Source organism: Otolemur garnettii, unplaced genomic scaffold (genome assembly GCF_000181295.1).
Source record: "Otolemur garnettii isolate 467f Iridium unplaced genomic scaffold, OtoGar3 scaffold00302, whole genome shotgun sequence".
Lineage (NCBI taxonomy): Eukaryota > Metazoa > Chordata > Mammalia > Primates > Galagidae > Otolemur > Otolemur garnettii.
In genome coordinates this window covers 466095-483941 of record NW_003852697.1, presented here as the reverse complement: position 1 = coordinate 483941, position 17847 = coordinate 466095, and the positions used below count along the sequence as shown (strand labels likewise).

The 17847-nt window shown below is 57.0% G+C and overlaps 2 protein-coding genes across 5 annotated transcripts in view; one reads left to right on the top strand and one right to left on the bottom strand.

The window, feature by feature from the left end:
• The window catches only part of XAB2 (XPA binding protein 2), an 8857-nt gene extending 8274 nt beyond the window's left edge, over window positions 1-583 (top strand). Inside the window, exons 17-19 of one of the 2 annotated variants that reach the window (XM_023508970.1) lie at window positions 54-183; window positions 277-386; window positions 461-583. In XM_023508970.1, the coding sequence (XP_023364738.1) occupies window positions 54-183; window positions 277-386; window positions 461-522 (302 nt within the window). In that variant the 3' untranslated portion in view covers window positions 523-583. The remainder of the gene's footprint in view (window positions 1-53; window positions 184-276; window positions 387-460) is intronic. The other variant, XM_003803415.2, reaches the window with a different exon arrangement.
• Window positions 584-1665: 1082 nt separating this feature from the next.
• CAMSAP3 (calmodulin regulated spectrin associated protein family member 3) lies at window positions 1666-17443 on the bottom strand. Of its 3 annotated transcripts, none has more exons than XM_012813795.2 (18): window positions 17196-17443; window positions 10498-10751; window positions 9822-9944; window positions 9646-9729; window positions 8440-8487; window positions 8045-8183; window positions 7301-7440; window positions 7128-7221; window positions 6995-7052; window positions 6762-6835; window positions 6409-6478; window positions 4842-6309; window positions 3745-3884; window positions 3356-3663; window positions 2923-3022; window positions 2491-2603; window positions 2290-2408; window positions 1666-2198 (listed from the first exon to the last, which is right to left on the bottom strand). In XM_012813795.2, exons 1-18 carry the CDS (start codon window positions 17341-17343, stop codon window positions 1893-1895), a joined length of 3786 nt encoding a protein of 1261 aa, XP_012669249.1. In that variant the 5' UTR covers window positions 17344-17443; the 3' UTR covers window positions 1666-1892. The 3 variants fall into 3 exon arrangements, with proteins under 3 accessions (XP_012669249.1, XP_023364744.1, XP_003803461.1); XM_023508976.1 differs by having other exon boundaries at window positions 4842-6258; XM_003803413.3 differs by lacking the exon at window positions 8440-8487.
• Between the last annotated feature and the right edge of the window lie 404 nt (window positions 17444-17847).

The following is a 17847-nucleotide window of genomic DNA, read 5'->3' as shown; positions in this document are numbered from 1 at the left end:
GGGGGACTGGGAAGGGCCTGGGCCTGGTGCTGACCCCTTCCCTGATCCCACAGTGTCTGACCTGGCCCCTGGGCAGAGTGGCATGGATGACATGAAGCTGCTGGAGCAGCGGGCAGAGCAGCTGGCGGCTGAGGCTGAGCGGGACCAGCCTCCACGGACCCAGAGCAAGATCCTGTTCGTGAGGTGAGGACTGAGGACTGGCCTGGAGGGGAGGTGGGTCCCACATTGGGAGTAGTGGGGGGCCAGGGCCACTGAGGCAATGAGTCCCCACCCCAGGAGTGACGCCTCCCGGGAGGAGCTGGCAGAGCTGGCCCAGCAGGCCAACCCTGAGGAGATCCAGCTGGGTGAGGAGGAGGATGAGGATGAGATGGACCTGGAGCCCAATGGTAAGGGGCTGGCCCAGTGGGGGCAGGCAGCTGGGGGCAGCCCTTGAAGGAGAGTGACTGTTCCTCCCCCACAGAGGTCCGGCTAGAGCAGCAGAGTGTGCCAGCTGCTGTGTTCGGGAGCCTGAAGGAAGACTGAACCCCACCCCTTCCCCCGTGACCCTCCCCCCTCCTCCAATACAGACTGTTTGTACATCCTGGTCTCAGTCTCTTTTCTGCTACCCAGGTGCCCAGAGGCATTGTCAGCTCAGGAGTGACCTGGCCTTGTGCCCAGATTGGCTACTGTGGGAGGTGGGGCAGCCAGCCTAGGCCACATAACTAGGCCCCCACCCCGCAGAGCCAGTTCTGGTCACTGAGCGGCCAGTCCTTCTGCTGCTTGGGGCCTCAGAGCAGGTCCTGCCCAGGAGCCTCCTTGAGCCCTAGCCAGGGGCCATGTAGCCCGTCAGGGAAGGCCATTCTGCAAGGCGGGTCCACCCTCAAAAGCCAGAGTTGGGCAGACCCAAGGTCAACTCCCTGAACTTAGTAAGGTGCTCCTGTCCCTGGAGAGGGACAACCAGGGCGTGGTCCTTAGTCCTAAGCTCTGGGAAGCCATTAGTATGCTCTAAGCTATTAAAGGGCTTTAAGCATCAAGGGATATAATCAGATTTGTACTTTGAACAGGTCACACAAGCTGCTTTATGGGAAGGAGGCAGCTGGGGACATGGGGAGGCCTAGACTGGTGGCTTGGGTTCAGGGAGCAGGCAGGTCACAGAGCTGAAAGAAAGTGATACAGGGGGCGATCCTAGCCTGGCCCGAGGTTGGGCTGTGGGCCCTGCATCTGAGATGGCCAAGGCAGCAACTGATCCTCAGATGTGGAGCTCAGAGGAAGGGAAACCATATCCTTGGCCCAGAGGGAGGCCATGCCTAAGAAATGTAGGCAGCCTGGCCAAGAGAGACAAAATCAAGTTAGAAGTTGGCCTTGACCCAAAGGCCAAGGAAGGCAAAGAGCCATAGAGGAGGAGATCTAGGGAGTAGGGGTGGTAGAGGCCGGGGAAAAGCCAGTCAGAAGCTTCTTGCCCAGGAAGTGGGTTCAGAGGCAGCTGCGAAAGAAGCACCTCCAGTAGGTGGTGTTAGCAGGAAGACCTCTCCAAACCTCAGAAGCCATACTGGGTGGTTGAGAGAACAGAAGGGACACCAGAGTTGCTTCGAGAAAGAATAAAGGAGTAAAAAGAGAAAGAATAAAGGAGTAAAAACACGGGTAACCAGTGTGGAACCCCAGCCAGCCTCAGGGAGGGGACAAGGGTGAGTTTCTCTTTAAATTATTTTATTCAAGAAGGTGGGGAGGACAGACAAGGGGACTGAGCTGAGCCCTGAGTCCCTGAACCTCCCAGCTCAGTCCCCACAGCAGGACTGGACTCCAAGTTGTGGGATGGGGACTCCAGCCCCACCCAGACAAGGTTGGGGACAGACAGGACCCAGAAGTACCAACTGGCTGTCCTCTAGGGGGCCCGTAGACCACCCATAGTGGTGCTATTTGGGGGTGCCACCGCCCTTCTTAGGAGTGGTGGGCTTCTTGCTCTGCCAGAGGTGTCCCTGGATGGTGAAGGCATCAACACTCATGGACATGGTCTTGGCAGGGATCTGGGTAAAGCGCTTGCGGTCTGAGTTGTACTTGTAGATGCCCTCGACCATGGCAGGTGTGACGGTGCGGGGGCCATAGCCGGCCAGCCGTGACAGCTCCTCTGTCTCCCCAGACAGTGTGTAGAGTGCTCGGAATTGGCAGCTCGAATCACGAAAGAGGATCAGGAAGTGGTTGGCCTTGCTCTTCTCAATTTCCTGGAGGGGTGGTGGAAGAGGTGAAGTGGTCAGCTGGCCAGGCTGCGTCGCCAGCCCCCCTGCCAGCCCCCCAGACCAGGGCTCAGCACACCTCAAGAATGCGATTCTTCTGTGGTTCATTCACCTTGCCCGCCAGGCAGCAGTGAGACAGGGCATTATGAATGATGAACTTGTTGGACTTGGCGCTGGGCTCCTTATACAGCCGTGGACCTGTTGGGAGCGTGGCAGTCAGCAGGGATGACCAGGGGACAAGGACGGCCCCAGCACTCATGTCCCTAGAAGCCCCATTTACCTGTGTACTCAGGCACCGATGCTGGGGAGGAGGCATTGCTGCCATTCTCCCAGTCGCGTTCCCGGCTACCAGGTAGGCGGCTTGGGGACATAAGGCCAGATGGAGATGGAGCCCTGTAGTGGGAGGATGGCATGGAGGTGGGTAGGGTCACTGGTGGGGGGAGTCTTCCAACCTGCAGAGAGACTACCAGGAAAAGCAGTCCCAGCACACTACAGGAAAGGTAGTGTGATAGTCCATGCATGCCTGCCCTCCTGCACATGCTCAAGGCTCGGGCACTCGGGGGCGCACAGAGGCACATCCTGGGGTCTCATCTGCCAGGTACAGACCATCCCCTTCCCACATGCCTCTTTCCCTCTCTTCAGGGCACACACACACCTGAGCTACACCACAGTCTAGATGTATGCAACCCCTACTTGGCCAAGCTAAGCTCACCGAGATGTGGGTCTCTTTACACCGAGGTTATTGGGGGCCTCGTTGGCCACAGTAGACAAGGACAGGGTGGACTGGGAGTAGATCTTGCTGAGCCGAGAGCCTAGGAATAGAGTGTAGGGTCAGTCCCCACCTTAGTTCCACAGACACCCACCTAAGAGGACCTGGCTCAGCAGGCTGGAGGTGGAGACGAGCTCAGCCCCTACTGGAAATCCTCACCACCAAGTATGCACAAGGGGCCCTCACCCTTCACCCCCACAGCCCCAACAGCGGTCTTTACCCAATAGGCAGGGTCAAACTTCACTTGAGACCCCTGCCACATCATTTCCCTGCCCTTGTACCCCTGCATACCTCCCCTCCCCCCATCCCCATGGGGGCTCACCCAGCAGGCCCTAGAAAGGACACTGGGCAGGCCCCACCCTTTTGGGGTCCTCACCCAGCAGGCCGCGGGCTGGGCTTCGCGCCAAGGCCGAGTCATCACAGCAACCAGAGCGTGGCCGGGGGGCCCTCCGCCCGCCCCGACCCGGCCCCCCGGCCCCCGCAGCCCGGGGCCGCAGCACCTTGTCCAAGTCGTCCATCAACTTCAGCTGGGCCCTGCGTTCATACTCAAGCCGCGTGAACTCCCCCCGCCGGGGGCCCACATCCTCCTCGGCTGGGGCCCGAGTGGCAGGGGCTGGGGCCAGGGCTGCTGAAGGGGCTGCAAGGGCCCCAGGGACTGGGCCAGGGGCCTCCTCCTGGGCCAGCCTATACGTGAAGGGGACAGACAGCAGTCAGAAGAGGTCATAGGATCTCTGGGGCAGGAATCCTAGCTGCACCCAGCCTCACCTCACAGCCTCCTCCCTCCGCTGCTCCTTTTCTGCCTCTTGCCACTGCTTGCGCCGCCGCGCCTCCTCTGCCCGCCGCTGCTGCCGCTCCAGCAGGCTGGCCCGCTTCTGGGCCATCTCGTCCTCAGGCTTGTCTTCATCCTGAAGGACAGACACTGAGTCCAGCCGACCACCCCTCCCCTGGTACAGCTGGATTCCCATCTTCCAAAACAAGCCTGTTCTCTTGTTTTTCTAATTATTTAAGACATTCAGTTGATTCTTATTTTCTGCACAGCCCCACGTCGCTGGGCACTGGGACACAACAGGGATAGAGTAGAGCTGAGTGCTGCTCACATAAAGTGATTTGCCGTACGGTGAAGACAACCAAATATGGCACAAACCGCAGTGAACACTGGGGACATGCACACCTGTCCACACTTCAGGGACTGACCCACCCTGGGCCTGGGGGCACTGAGGAAGGCTTCCTACCTAGAGGAAGCACCCTAGAGAGTGAGGAGGATATAACCAGGTGAACATAAGGGATGAGGAGAGTGCTCCAGGTAGAGGCAGCAGTTAGTGCAAAGGCCCTGGGGCAGAATAAACTTAGCAGGAGGTTTCAGAACCATGAGCCAGGCTGGCACGCAGAGCTGGGCAAATGGCCCAGGACCAGGTGGGAGGCAAGCAGAGCTCAAAGACCTGGGGAGGACTTTCATCTTAAGAGTAGGAGGAAGAAGGCACATTCCTGACTTTTGGTGGGAGATGGCCAGAGGTTGAGGAGAGATAGCAAAGATCTGTCAGGGAGTGACTGTAGATATCCAGATGAGAAATGATGGAGGCCCAGTCTAGGTGGCTATGAGGATGGAGTGGACGTGAGACAGTGCCAGAAGGGGAACTGGTATGGCCATGCTAGGAGGAGAGGAGGTCTGATAAGATCCTAGCCCTGTCTGTCCTCCCATCAGTCTATCCAGCCCCCCAACTATCTGTTCATCTGCCCATACACACCTGGTCGGTCTGTCTGCCTGTCCACTCACCTGCCAACCCACAGCACTAAAGCCCTCTGCATCTACCCATCTGTCCATCTGTCCCCAGAAAGTCCTCACTTGCTTGAGTGACCCTCACCTTGTAGAAGAAGCCCAGCCCAGCCCTGGGCTCTCCCTCTGAAGACACCTCTTCCTCCAGTGAATCCTCTGCACCAGGGGGGCTCCCATCCCCCTCATCTTCCGTGGGGGGCTCTTGTAGGCTGCCTAACGGGATCTCAATGAGGCCAGGCCGGGGCGCAGGCTCCTCGGGAGGTGGCCCTTCCGCTAGGAGGATGGAGGAACGGGTCTGCACAGGCACCTGGCTTGGTGAGAACTTGCGCAAATGGGGGAGACTGTCCACATCATGGGGTGGTGTGAGCACCCTGGTCAGGGGCGTGAGCCGCAGCTCAGCTGGCCGCGCATGCTTTGGGCTGCGGGGTGTCGGGGCTGGCCCTGGCCCGGGGCTGCGTCGGGTGGCTGGGGCACGCCGGGCAGGGCTGGGGGATGCAGCTTTGGGCCCAGTCGCTGGGCCAGGGATGACCCAGGCAGCAGGGGGTGGGGCAGGTCCGGGGGCCTCGGGTGGGGCCAGGAGCCGCTGCTGCTGGTCTGTGAGCCTTTGCATGTCCCGCTGCAGCGAGCTTAGTGCAGCACTCAGCTTGCTGACTGCTCGGTTGTACTCCCCCAGCCCCTCAGGGGGCAGTGGGCCCAGCTCTGGGGAGAAGGTCACTGACTTAGGCCTCGAGGTTGGTTCGCCCTGGCCCTCGCCTGCTGGCCGCTCCCCAGCAGGAACCGAGCCAGACTCTATCTCCACATCTGCCTCCCCTGAGGCCTCCCGGGGCTGCACCTGCAGGAAGGCACTCTTGCCCAGTCGCTGACGGTGTTTGGCAAAGATGGCCTCGATCCGTCGCTTTTGAGCCTCTATGGCCCTGCGCTTCTCCTCCAGCCGGGCTCCAAGCTCACTCATCTCTGAGCTCAGTGCCTCAGGTGGGGCTGGGTTGGACATGAGGGATCCTGCTCCAGCCTCAGCCTCCGCCTTCACCAGTTGCTTCTTGCGTTCAGCAAAGCTGGTCATCTTCACGTCGGAGTTGGTGGCTGCTGGGGATGAAGGCACTGCCTTCGGGGACCCCTCAGAGGGGGCAGACGTTTTCGATACCTCCCCCACCAGGCAGGGAGACAGTTTTGAGGGGGCCTCGGGGTGCGGCAAGTAGATGGGTGCTTTGGTAGGCCCATCGGACAGTGGTTTGGAGGCCCCCTCAGGCAGGTAAGGGGAGGCCAGGGCTGGCTTGCAGGGTCCCTCTGGAGAGTGGAGGTAGAAGCTGCCGTCAGCAGCCCCATCTGGGAGCAGCCGGGGCTCGGCACTGTGGATGATCTGCAAGGCCTCTTCAATGGTAGGCAGGTCACCAGACTCTGGGAGCGGCTGGGTGGGGGTCCGGGCTGACACTGGACGGGGAGGCCCCAGACTATCTGAGCTGACTGAGCGTAGGAGGACTGGGTCTCCCATGACGACATCCACGTCGCTGTCCAGGCCAAAGGGGGTGCTGAATGACACAGCCTGGGAGAGTGGGCGGCTGGGCAGCCAGAGGGAGGGTTCAGCTGCTGGGACCAGCCTCAGCCCCACCCCACCCTGGCCTACTCCACTGCCAGCCCAGCCCTGGAGGTGCACTCACCTAAGTTGCCGGTTCCAGGCCTTGCCGAGGGCTTCCATGTGGGACATGGATGGGGAGGACTTCAGAGAGCCTGGAGAGGGGTGAGTGGTTGCTATGGGGACCCTGGGGACCTTGGGTGGGGTTGATCAGGGTCTAGGGGCAACTTCTGCAAGGTCACTGGTCGAGTCACTGATGGGTCATTATGTGGTCTAGGTAGACCAGAGGTTTCTAGTATCACTAAGGAGTGCAACAGAGTCATTGTGGGGGTCACCTTGGGACCCAAAGGATGGGGGAGTCAGAGAAGACAACATGGAATCTGCTGGGGCCATCTTTGGGTAGGGGTTCCCAGTGTCAGAAGCCAGCCCTCTCCTCACCTGTGGATCCTCGGAGCGGAGACTGGGGGCCTCCCGGAGATAAAAGTGGGTGGCGGAAATTGAAGACCGGAGAACTGCCAAGAGATGCATCTCAGCCTCAAGACCTGCACCTCCTCCTTACCTCTCCCCAGAGGTGGGGAGAGAGGCATCCCCCAGCACTGCCCAGTGCCCAGCCCAGAGAAAGAGGAGCCCCCCATGGTGCTAGGGATTCTCCCAATGTAGAGAGACCATACCTGCTACCACCACCACTGTTCTGAGATGAGGAGGCCTCAGTGCCCTGGGGGGAGGCAGCTACAGCACAGAGAAGGGCATCAGGAAGAGCTTGGCTCCCCCAACCCCCACCCAGACCCCAGGCCCAGACCTCACCATGACCATCAGGCAAGTCCTTGGCTTGCACAAAGTCGGGCTTGAGCACCTCAAAGCACATGAACATCTCAGCCAGCAGCACCACCAGGTTCACCTGGAGGCAGGAAGAAGGGTCAGCCGACAGGACACCCAGCCCGGGAGCCTTGACCCGTGAGGCCCCACTATGGCCTCACCTTGAGTGGTGGTGGGACATACAGCAAGTCCTCGAGGGAAAGCGGGCAGCCACGTGGAAGGTGGGAGGCACAGAAATCCTGCACTAGCTGGAGGTTGTACAGGCTGTCCGCCACAGACATGGGGTCCTTGAGGCACACCTCTGTAGGGACAGAATGCCTGGTTGACTCTATGAGGAAGAAGGTACAGACCCCAGAGAGGATCTCCTACAGGCTGGGCCTTGGCCAGCTGCCCTCTGAGAGGTGGACACCATAGTAGAATGTTCTCAAGCCTTTGCATTTTTTTCTGGAACACTATTTTCCAAGAACTAAACTCCATAAGCTCTTCCTGACCACGTATTACCCTTTAGGACATTTAACATCCACAAGGTACTCCTGTATAAACTTAATGTCTAGAATTAAACCACCATAATGGTCTAGCCACCTATGAGGTCAGGAATGTGTTTCTATTTGTTCTGGCTGGATCCTATAAAAATGGGGTCTGGCACCAAGTCTGCTCTCAATGTTTTTTATCTGCTGCAGGAATGAATTAATTCTATGAAGCACAGAGAGGTTTAGGTACTTGGGTGAGGTCATACAGCTAACTAGGGGAAAAAAATGCAAACCTACTTCTACTGATTCTGAAAGCTGCATCCATAACCACCACATCATTACTGATTGTGCACACCTGAGGACAGAGGCCTGAAGGCTGCAACATAGGTCTTCTGTCTCACCAGGATGGGGTCTAGCCCAGGCCCATTCACTTACCCTCAAGGCGCAACAATTGGGGACAATAGCAGTGAATTGTGGCAGCCAGTGCAGCCCCACTGGCCAGGTCCTGGATGCTAGTGACAGTCGGAAAGCACGGCGCACGGCGGGCCACAGCACGGTCCTTCCGGTATCGGATCTGCAAATGAAAGGCAGGTCAGGTGAGTGGACAGGCCAGCCCCCAGGTCAGTGGTCGTGCAGGCTGGGTAGGCAGGCCTGGGGTTTCCGCCACGAGGGGGCAGGAAGCTGAGGATCCCTGAGCCAGAGTGAGGGGCCAGCCTGGAGCAGGGGAGGGACAGCAGCAAGAGGCAGAGGAGGTATCTTGGAGCAGCCAGGCCAGCAGCAGGGGGCTGGGGACAAGGACTCCTGGAACCCCAGGGTGGGGAATACGTTACCATGGGGGGTTTGCTCCCCGACTCCTTCAAACAGAAGGCAATTGCGTGCTGGGGGGAGAGGAGCAGCCATCAGCAGGGCAGAGGGGTGGTGACCTGCTGGGCCCCCAAGCCCACCTCCGAGGGAGGGGGTGGCCCTCACTGATCCTGGTCCTGAGCTCTGGCCATCCAGCTCCCTGTCTATGCACTGGCTGGCTTTGGGGACCCCAGCTCCTCCCAGCCCCAGAAAGCAGCCTCCTATGCAAGGAATACTCCTCCCACAAAAGATCCAGGCCCTCAGCTCTCACAGAGAGGAGGAAGCAGGGAGGCAAGCAGGAGAACCTTCCCCCAAACCCAGGTCCCTAAGATGGGAGAAAGGAGTGAGCAAAGGAGGAGATTCCCAGCTAACCCCAAAACTTCCCCTACTTTTTCCCTGCAGATCTACTGCAGGGGTAATTCACATGAAGCACAGAGAGGTTTAGACACTTGTGCAAAGTCACACAGCTAATTACAGGAAGAGAGAGATTCAAACTTCCAGCTTTAGGGAAAGGCCTCCTCCTCCCCAAAGCTGGGATTTTTCCTCAGGGAAGACAGGGCTTTCAGTTAGGAGCGTTCTTCCATCTTCTGGGTTTCAGGGCCTTCCTCCCAACTAGCCATATCTCTTCCATGAGCCTGATAGGCTGGGGGAACCTCCTTCAGAAATACTGGGGGTCTCTCCACCTCAGCTAAGTGGGGCAGTCTCAGAGGGTTTGCCGTCTTGATTCATGGGAAGAGAAGTTCACCCCCTCAGCTCACTGGATAGGGATCTGCCTTCTCAGTTAATCACTGAGACTCTACCATTCTCTTGGTTCACAGAGAGGTTTCTCCCTGGCCCTCAGGGCTGGGGTCCAACTTCCTTTGCTCACAGGTGGGGAAAGGTATAAGAGGGTGCAGACAGGCTGGCAAAAACAGCAACAAGCAGGGCAGGCAAAAGGGGCAGACAGACAGCCCCACTTACAGGAACCAGCTTCCAGTACCAGCGTGTGGGGCACTGAGGCCAGAAAGGCAGAGAGGAGGGCGGAGGGCAGTGGGCGCCGGTGCAGGGGACAGCACAGAGAGGGAGAGAAGGGAAGAAAGGGAAAGAAGAGTGTCACCTCCACCCCCCACTTCAGAAATGGCTGTGAGACACAGCCCCGCCCCACCCACCCAGCTCTCCATCATGTGTCCTTCTGTCCCATGTCCTAGCCTCACCGAGGGCTGAGATGAGGCCGTTCCATCTGTGGGGGCTCGCTGGGCAGCTTCCTGCTCCATCTTTTCCTGTAGTCGCCGGACAGTCTGGGGATGCATGGAAAGGTCAGTGCTCTGGTCACTGGATGATGCTTGGGGAGCAGGTGTGCCTCATCCCATCCTGTTCCAACCTCACCTACCGTGTCCACCCAGAAAAGGAGCTTGTGCTCCAGGCTGGTCAGGGCCAAGGGACCTGGCAGCGTCTTTGTCCACTCGAAGGCAAAAACAACCATGAGGGCGTCGATGACAGCTAGGTGGGCTGCCTGTAGGGGCAAGGGCTGGAGGGTGAGACCTGAGTACAGGGTGGAGGCTCCCCTCAGCCTCCAAGGACCAGAGAAGAGGTAGAATGTGGAGGTGGGAAAGGCTTGACATGGGTGGGGAATGAGGGGAGGAGCCAGGCCTTGTAGGAGAGCTACTCATGCTGGCCTGGGTTAGAAACTAGGCCTGAGGATAGGGTGGGCTGTGTTCCTCAAGGAACAGATAGCACCTTTTCATAAAGCCAGACTTAGAGGGAGGGGCTCGGATTGGTGGGGGGAGCTTAGGGAGGGGTCAGGCCTGGCGGTGGGTAGTACTTAAGAGGAAGAGCCAGGTCCCGCGGGATAAGCTAGGCTTAATGGGCAAGCCTTGAGAGGAGTAGCCAGGCCTGGTGGGAAAAGCTTGAGAGGAGGCTCCAGGCCTGCTGGGAGGACCTTGGCTTAATAGGTAGGGCCTGAGAGAAATCCCTCCAGTTAGGAGGAGCTTGAAGGGAGGAGCCAGGTCTAGTAGGCAGACCCTACTAGGCAGGGGTGGGGCCCACCTGGCAGAGGCGTGGCTTACCATGAGAATGGGCTGGTGTCTCAGGTCTGCCTCATGCACTGGGCGTTCAGGAAGTGAGGGCACCGTGCCCCTCCGTGCCAACAAGGCCAACAGTGCAGAGGGGTTGGGGGGTATTTCAAGCTGCGGCAGTGCCTGGCGCCAGGCCCGGCAGTAGAGCTCAGCTGAGAGCAGCAGCCTCGTCACTGGGGGCTTCACGTGTTCCTGTGCATACTGGTCTGTATAGAAGGGTTCCCACAGCTCTGGGGGCACGTGCTCTGCGAGGGCAGGTAGGTGAAACACCGTGGGTCAGAGCCACCAGATACATCCCACACACACACACAACACACAATCACATGGCCCTAATTAAGGGGGCATTTGGACTAGAGAGAATGGCACCGAGAAGGGAGAAATGCACAGGTGTGCAGGAGTCGCCAGAGGAAAGGGTGGTGGCGGTGTCCCAGGTAGAAGAGACTGCGAAGGCTGGGAAGTGGGAGAGAACACCTCAGGGAGATGGTTGACTTAGATCAGCTGGTAGGGGAGAGAGGCTTCCCTTCACCCCAGACCAGCTGAAAGGCCCTACGGAAATACAGCAACAATATTTCAATGACAATAGCCTTGTCACTGGGGGCGTCCTCAGATAGCCACCCAGAAAGCCTGGGTGATCACTCTCTGGAAGGGATTTTCAGAAAGCCAACCCTGCTTTCTGCCCTGGCTGGATTTAGACTAAGCCTTGCATCAACTCCAGGAAGCAGATAGGGCACAATTGGTAACTCCACTGTACATAGAAGGAAACTGAGGTGTAGAGAGGGAAAGTACCCTGCCCTAGGCCACACAGCTCTTCAACACCTGTGGGGCAGAGATTCAAACCCAACAAACTGGATGCCCTCTCTCAGAGTGCAGGTGGGGTAGAAGGAGCTATGAAGGCTCAGCGCGTGTGGCTCAAGCGGCTAAGGAACCAGTCACATACACCAAAGGTGGTGGGTTTGAATCCAGCCCGGGCCCGCCAAACAATAATGGCTTCAACCAAAAAATAGCCAGGCATTGTGGCGGGCGCCTGTGGTCCCAGCTACTTGGGAGGCGGAGGCAGGAGACTCGCTTGAGCCCAGGAGTTGGAGGTTGCTGTGAGCAGTGAAGCCATGGCACTCTACCCAGGGGGACAGCTTGAGGCTCTGTCTCAAAAAAAAAAAAAAAAGGAGCTATGAAGAGTGGGGAACGGCATGCAACCGGGGAGGTGCCCTCCTCAAAGGGACTTTGTGCCTTTTAAGTGTAACCTAGACTTGGTGACTGAAGGGAGGAAGTAGGAGACAGAGAGGGAGGTACCCAACACCTTATTGGAGTCTGAGGGGGGAAATGGAACAGAAAAGGCAGTGACTGAGCTGAGGGAGGGGGGCAATGGCTGTGGACACAGAGGGGTGGGGTTTAAAGGAACAGCCAGGAGACCCCTGAATAAGATGGTGGAAAGAGGCCTAAGGAAGCCTCTTGGATAGTGGGAGGCAGAGCCTGGAATAGGACCCAAGAGTGGAGAGGAGAGAGCCAGGAAGATCTGGGGAGGTCAGGGAGAAGGTGCTGAGTTCCAGCTCCAGTTAGCCCAGCTGTTTCGAACATTGGGTTTCTGTATTTGAAGGAATGGGAGAGAGTCTCTTGTGTTTCACAATGAAACTGAATGTGGCCCCAAAGACCACCCCTTCCCCAGGTATCCCTCTTCACAGCCAGGCTCCCAAGAAACCCCTCCTAGACAGGAGGGCCCAGGCATCTTTGCCTGCCTTCTGTCTCCTCTCTGCCCTGGCTCCTTCTCCACCCCCTGCAAACCACACTTGACCTTCCCACTTACAGCCCCACATTCAGGGTGCCTTCTTCCTGCAGCCCTCAGCTAAGCTCCTTAAAAAAAAGTGATTTCCAGCTTGCTTGTGCACAGGCCTCCCGACCTCACCCCCTTCCCTTCCTCAACCTCCCTGACCTGGCTTCTGCCCTCCTTGCTTCCAACTTTGTCCCCAGCACCAATCTCTGGGACATTTCTCCTGGGCTCTGTGCCCAGCACCTCCTTCCAGAAACCTTCTGACCTCTGGCATCTCCTTGTTCGTGGAAATGCCCCACCCCAGGACAGCTTCAGTGGCTATTGGAGGACTGCACCTGCTGCACCTGGCTCCTCCTCTCAAGTACCGCCCACCAGGCTGGGCCAAGAATGCCACCGCCCTCCCTCAGATCCCCCACATCTCCCACAACTCTCTGCATCTTCCTTTATTCCCGCTTCTCCTCCTTGTCCGGCAGTGAGGAATCAGCATACCTCTCTCTCTTTACCCTCAAATTCCACATCCAATCAGTCCTCTGGTTTCAACCTCCTGGCATCTCCCAAATCCAAACCCTCCTGCCCACCCCACCCCCAACCCCACTGGAATATAGGCCCCAAGCATTTCCTGCTCCTGTTAGCAAAATCAAACAACTGCTGTATTTCTCAGGGCCTTCAAGATGAAAACATGTGAGCTAGTCCTCCTGATTGCTAGCATTTTGATTTTTTGAGACAGGATTTCACTCTGTCACCCAGGCTATCTATAGTGCAGTGGCACGATCATAGCCAATTGTAACCTCAGACTCCTAGGCTCAGGCAATCAATCCTCTTGCCTCAGCCTCCCGAATAGCTGGGAATACAGACATGTGCCACCACAACTAGATAATTTTTTTTTGGTAGGGACAGCATTGTACTTTGTTGCCCAGGCTGAATCAATATTATTTGTCAAGCACTTATTCTATACCAGTGGTCTTCCACCTTGGCACTGTTGGGATTTGGGAGAATTCTTCATGTTGGAAGAATGCTGTCCTGTGCATTGCAAGGTATCAGCAAAATCCCTTATCTCTACTTACTAGATGCCAGTAGCATGACCAAAAATATCTCCTAAGGGGCAAAACTCTCGCCAGTTGAGAACCATTGCCCTATACCATAAAATGTTCATTGAACATATACTGCAGAGCAGTGCTGTCTGCTAGAAACCTAGTGAGAGCTCACTTATGTAGTTTTAAGCTTTCTAGTAGCCACATTAAAAATGTAGAAACTGGCTCGGCACCTATAGCTCAAGTGGCTAAGGTGCCAGCCACGGACACCTAAGGTGGCGGGTTCGAATCCCCAGCCCGGACCCGCCAAACAACAATGACAGCTGCAACCAAAAAATAGCCAGGCGTTGTGGCGGACGCCTGTGGTCCCAGCTACTTGGGAGGCAGAGGCAGGAGACTCGCTTGAGCCCAGGAGTTGGAGGTTGCTGTGAGCTGTAATGCTACGGCACTCTACCCAGGGAGACAGCTTGAGGCTCTGTCTCAAAAAAGAAAAAAAAGAAAAAAGAAATGTAGAAACTAAAATGAGTTTAGAAATTTATTTTATTCAACCCAGTATATACCCAAAATATTTCAATGTGTAATCAGTATAAAAACACTATTAATGGGCAGCACCCATGGCACAGTGGTTACGGTGCTGACCACATGCACCGAGGGTGGCGGGTTCGAACCCAGACCAGGCCAGCTAAACATCAATCACAACTGCAACAAAAAAATAGCCAGGTGTTGTGGTGGGTGCCTGTAGTCCCAGCTATTTGGGAGGCGGAGGCTAGAGAATTGCTTAAGCCCAAAAGAGTCTGAGGTTGCTGGCACTCTACCGAGGGCGACATAGTGAGACTGTCACAAAAACCAACATCATCATCAACAACAAAACACTATTAATGAGGTATTTCACATTTTGTTTTTTGAACCAAGTATTTGAAATCCAGCATGTCTGTATTTATGTATTTTTAAGATGAGATCTTGCACTGTCACCAGGCTTGAGTGCGGTGACATAATCACACCTCACTGCAGCCTTGAATTCCTAGGCTCAATTAATTCTCCTGCCTCAGCCTTTGAGTAGCTGGGACTATAGGTGTATACCACCATACCCGGCTTCTTTTCCTATTTTTTGTAGAAAAGGGGTCTCGCTCTTGCCCAAGCTAGTCTCAAACTCCTGACCTCAAGCAATCTTCCTGCCTTGGCTTCCAAAAGTGTTAGCATTCCAGGTGTGAGCCACAGCACTGGCCTAGAACCTTTTCTTAATCTTATCTCCAAGATGTGTTCTGCTGAGCCCATTTGTCTGTATTTCTGCCCTGCCTTCTCATACCTGTGCCTCTGGGCCACCAAAACTATGTCTTCCACTATTGCCATGGGGCAAATGCATACCTGATCTTGTCAGTCCTCAAATACCTCTAGGGCTCCCTAGTGCCCTCAGATCCCCACCCATGGCCTGAGAGGCCCTCATCAATCTTACCAGCCTTCTTAATCTCCCACCTCCCACAGCCACCTTGGAGACCTGCATGTTCTTTTCTGAGAACTCTCTGTTGGTCCACACTAGGCCTTTGCACACATGATCTGTTTTCCATGGCAAACTCCTACACATCCTTCAAGACCTAAACCTTTTTTCCTCTGGGAAGCCCTCTCTTCCCTCTCTGTAAGATTTCATGAATGTCCTCCCAACTAGGTGCAGTGACTCATGCCTGTAATCCTAGCACTCTGAAAGACCAAGGAGGGAGGATTGCTTGAGCTCAGGAAGTTGAGATCAGCCTGAGCAAGAACAAGACCCCATCTCTACTAAAAATAGAAAAAATAGCTAGGAGTGGTAGTGAAGCATGCCTGTAGTCCCAGTTACTTGGGAGGCTGAGGCAGGAAGACTGCTTAAACCCAGGAGTTGGAGGTTGCAGTAAGCTATAATGACACCACTCTAACCTAAGGCGACAAGAGACCCTATCAAAAAAAAAAAGAAAGAAGAAAAAAAGTCCTCCCTCCAGATCTGCCCCCTTTGCTTCCACACCACAGACCTTATCACTCTAAGCAGTGAGGATCTGGTTTCGTGCCCATCCCCCCTCTGCCATATCCACTCTCCCCTCCTCTATACCTTGGGTGCCCAGCACCAGCCTGGCACATGATAGGCACTTGTCAGTAGTCCCAGAGTTCATGAGTCTGCCAGATCTCTGCTGCCCCTTTCCTTCAGCCCTCCCCCCCTTTTTAGAGGAGGCAGATGGGGGACATATTGAACTTCACCCTCAGCCACTAGAAGGTGTCACATAGTGGAGGAAGCTGTGTCAATGAGAACAGACACTGGGTGAATCAAGGAACTAGGATTTTATAAACCCCACCAAGGGACTTTTCTTTCTGAAAAATGGGATGGTAATGTCTGCTCTATCTCTTGGCCAGGTGGCAATGATATTACTGTTATTAAATGATAAAAACACCACCAGATTCACACCACAGCATTTCTGTTCAACATGCACTGTGTGCCGGACACAACATGAAGGATTCTGTATTCACTACCTCTTCCATACCTTCCAGCAACTTTGCAAAGAACATACTGAAATCTCAATCACTGGAGTCCTGTCCTGGCACATAGCAATTAGCCCAAAAACATATGGGACATGGATAAATAAATGCATGAATGCCTTCTTTTACAGCTCAGTAAATTGTCCACATTCTGGTGGAGATAGGACTCAAACTCAATTCTGACTCCCAAAGTTGAGCTATGGCCTCATAACTTTGTATGTGAGGAGCTGGGGGCAGCCCTGGGTCCCAAGTCCCAATCCTTTTCTTCCTCAAGCAAATCCTGGGGTGGAGGTGAGGCCTCAGCATGGGCCACACACATAGAAGGATGCAGAAAGAAAGACTGGAAGAAAGAGAAAGGTTCAGGCTTGGGCGGAACCAGGAGACCTACACCCAGAACAGGTTGATCTAGGAAGGCCACTGAGAGGGGGGATGGGCTGTGCCCAGCTGGTGCTAAGACCAATGGGCAGAGGAGTGGGAAGGGAAGGACGTCCTCCCCCACGACTCCCCCAGGAAGGCCCAGACCTTAATTAAACCCTGCCTTCTCCAAGGCCAGGCCCTGACTTCCAGCTCTGGCCTGGGGCCACGGAGCTGCCCAAGGCTGGGACTGAGCGTGCTCAGGGCCTCTAATCCTGGGGAACCACGGGCATGCGCCCCATTTGGGCGACAAGAGTGGGAGCCAGCCCATGCGGGCTTTGGGGAGGAAGTAGAGCATCTGCCTTAATATTAGGGCGAAGATCCTACAGAGGGGCCTTCCACTTCTGTGGGGTCCTGGACAAGCCATTCCCCTTCTACTGGGCTTGCCCATCTCCTCAGTAAAATAAGGGAATAAGTCCCAGCTGCCAGCCGCTGGCTGGGCCATGCAGGCGAAAGAGGGGTTTCCCGGAGCTATCCAGCCGCCGCCCGCAGCACCGGCAGGGCCAACGCCGGGTGTGTGTCCCGCGCCGGGTACGCTTGGACCCGAGCGTTTAAGGCCCCACGGCGAGGCCGGGGATCAGAGGAGGGGACGAGGGGGTCCTCGCAGGCGTGATGTGAGCGTGCAAAGGGGAGGGCGTGCAAGGGATGGTCCTGTAGGAGGGGAGTGTGAGAGAGGCGGGAACCTGGAGGCCTGAAACCGAGACTCGACTCGGCTCCAAGACCCCGCCCCGCTCACCTGGGGGCTCGGACGCCCGGGTCCACGAGCGCGGTTGGGCCGCCGGCCCTACCCCCACCGCGCTCCCGCAGCCCAGCGGGCAAAGTCCACGGCCCAGCCCGAGCCGAGCAGGAAGCCCAGAGGCCCGGAATGGCAGAGAACCCGAGCCCGGGAACCCCCGGCGGCTGGCGCTATTGTTCCCACGCCCCGGCCTTCCCGGGCCCGGCGCCCCGCCCCCCGCACCTGCCGCCCCCGGGCCGGGTACCTGCGCCTCCGAAGGCGGCCCGCAGCACCCACGCCAGGCTGGCCGCAGCCTTGGCCCGCGAGTAATCGTACTGGTCCAGCGACTTGATCTCGGGCACCAAGAAGGTCCTCCGCAGTGGCCCGGGCCCAGGGGGCGCCGCCTCCACCATGGCGGCGCCGGGGCTGCGGCCGCCGGGTCCGCGCTCGGGCTGGGCAAGACTGGGCTGCGCCGCGCTAGTGCCCTGGCCGAGCCCGCCGCCGCCGCCTCTGCAGCCGAGCCAGGTGCGGCAGCTTGCGCTGGCGACGCTGCGTCGGCCCCGCCCCGGGGCGGAGCCCAGGTGCGCCCGCCCCCGGACCCAGACTGGACCCCGCGGTGAGCCCTGGCTGGTCCAGACCCCCAGCCGTCAGGCCCCTGGGGTAGGGCAGGCCTGGGCTGCGGCGATTGCGGGAGGAGGCTGCGGCTGAGAGTTTGTGTGCGCGCATGTGATTGATTTGTGCGCGCGCGCCGGGGGCCCTGGACAGCATTAGGGACCCTCTGACAGTGAACATATGTGCAGCGCTGCAGTGTCCAGCCCCTTAGGCACAGGAACACCTGTGCAAGTTTGTAATGCCTGACCCAGAGGCATGCACCTGTTTCTGATTGTGTTCATGATGGCCACAAGAATGTGTGCCTC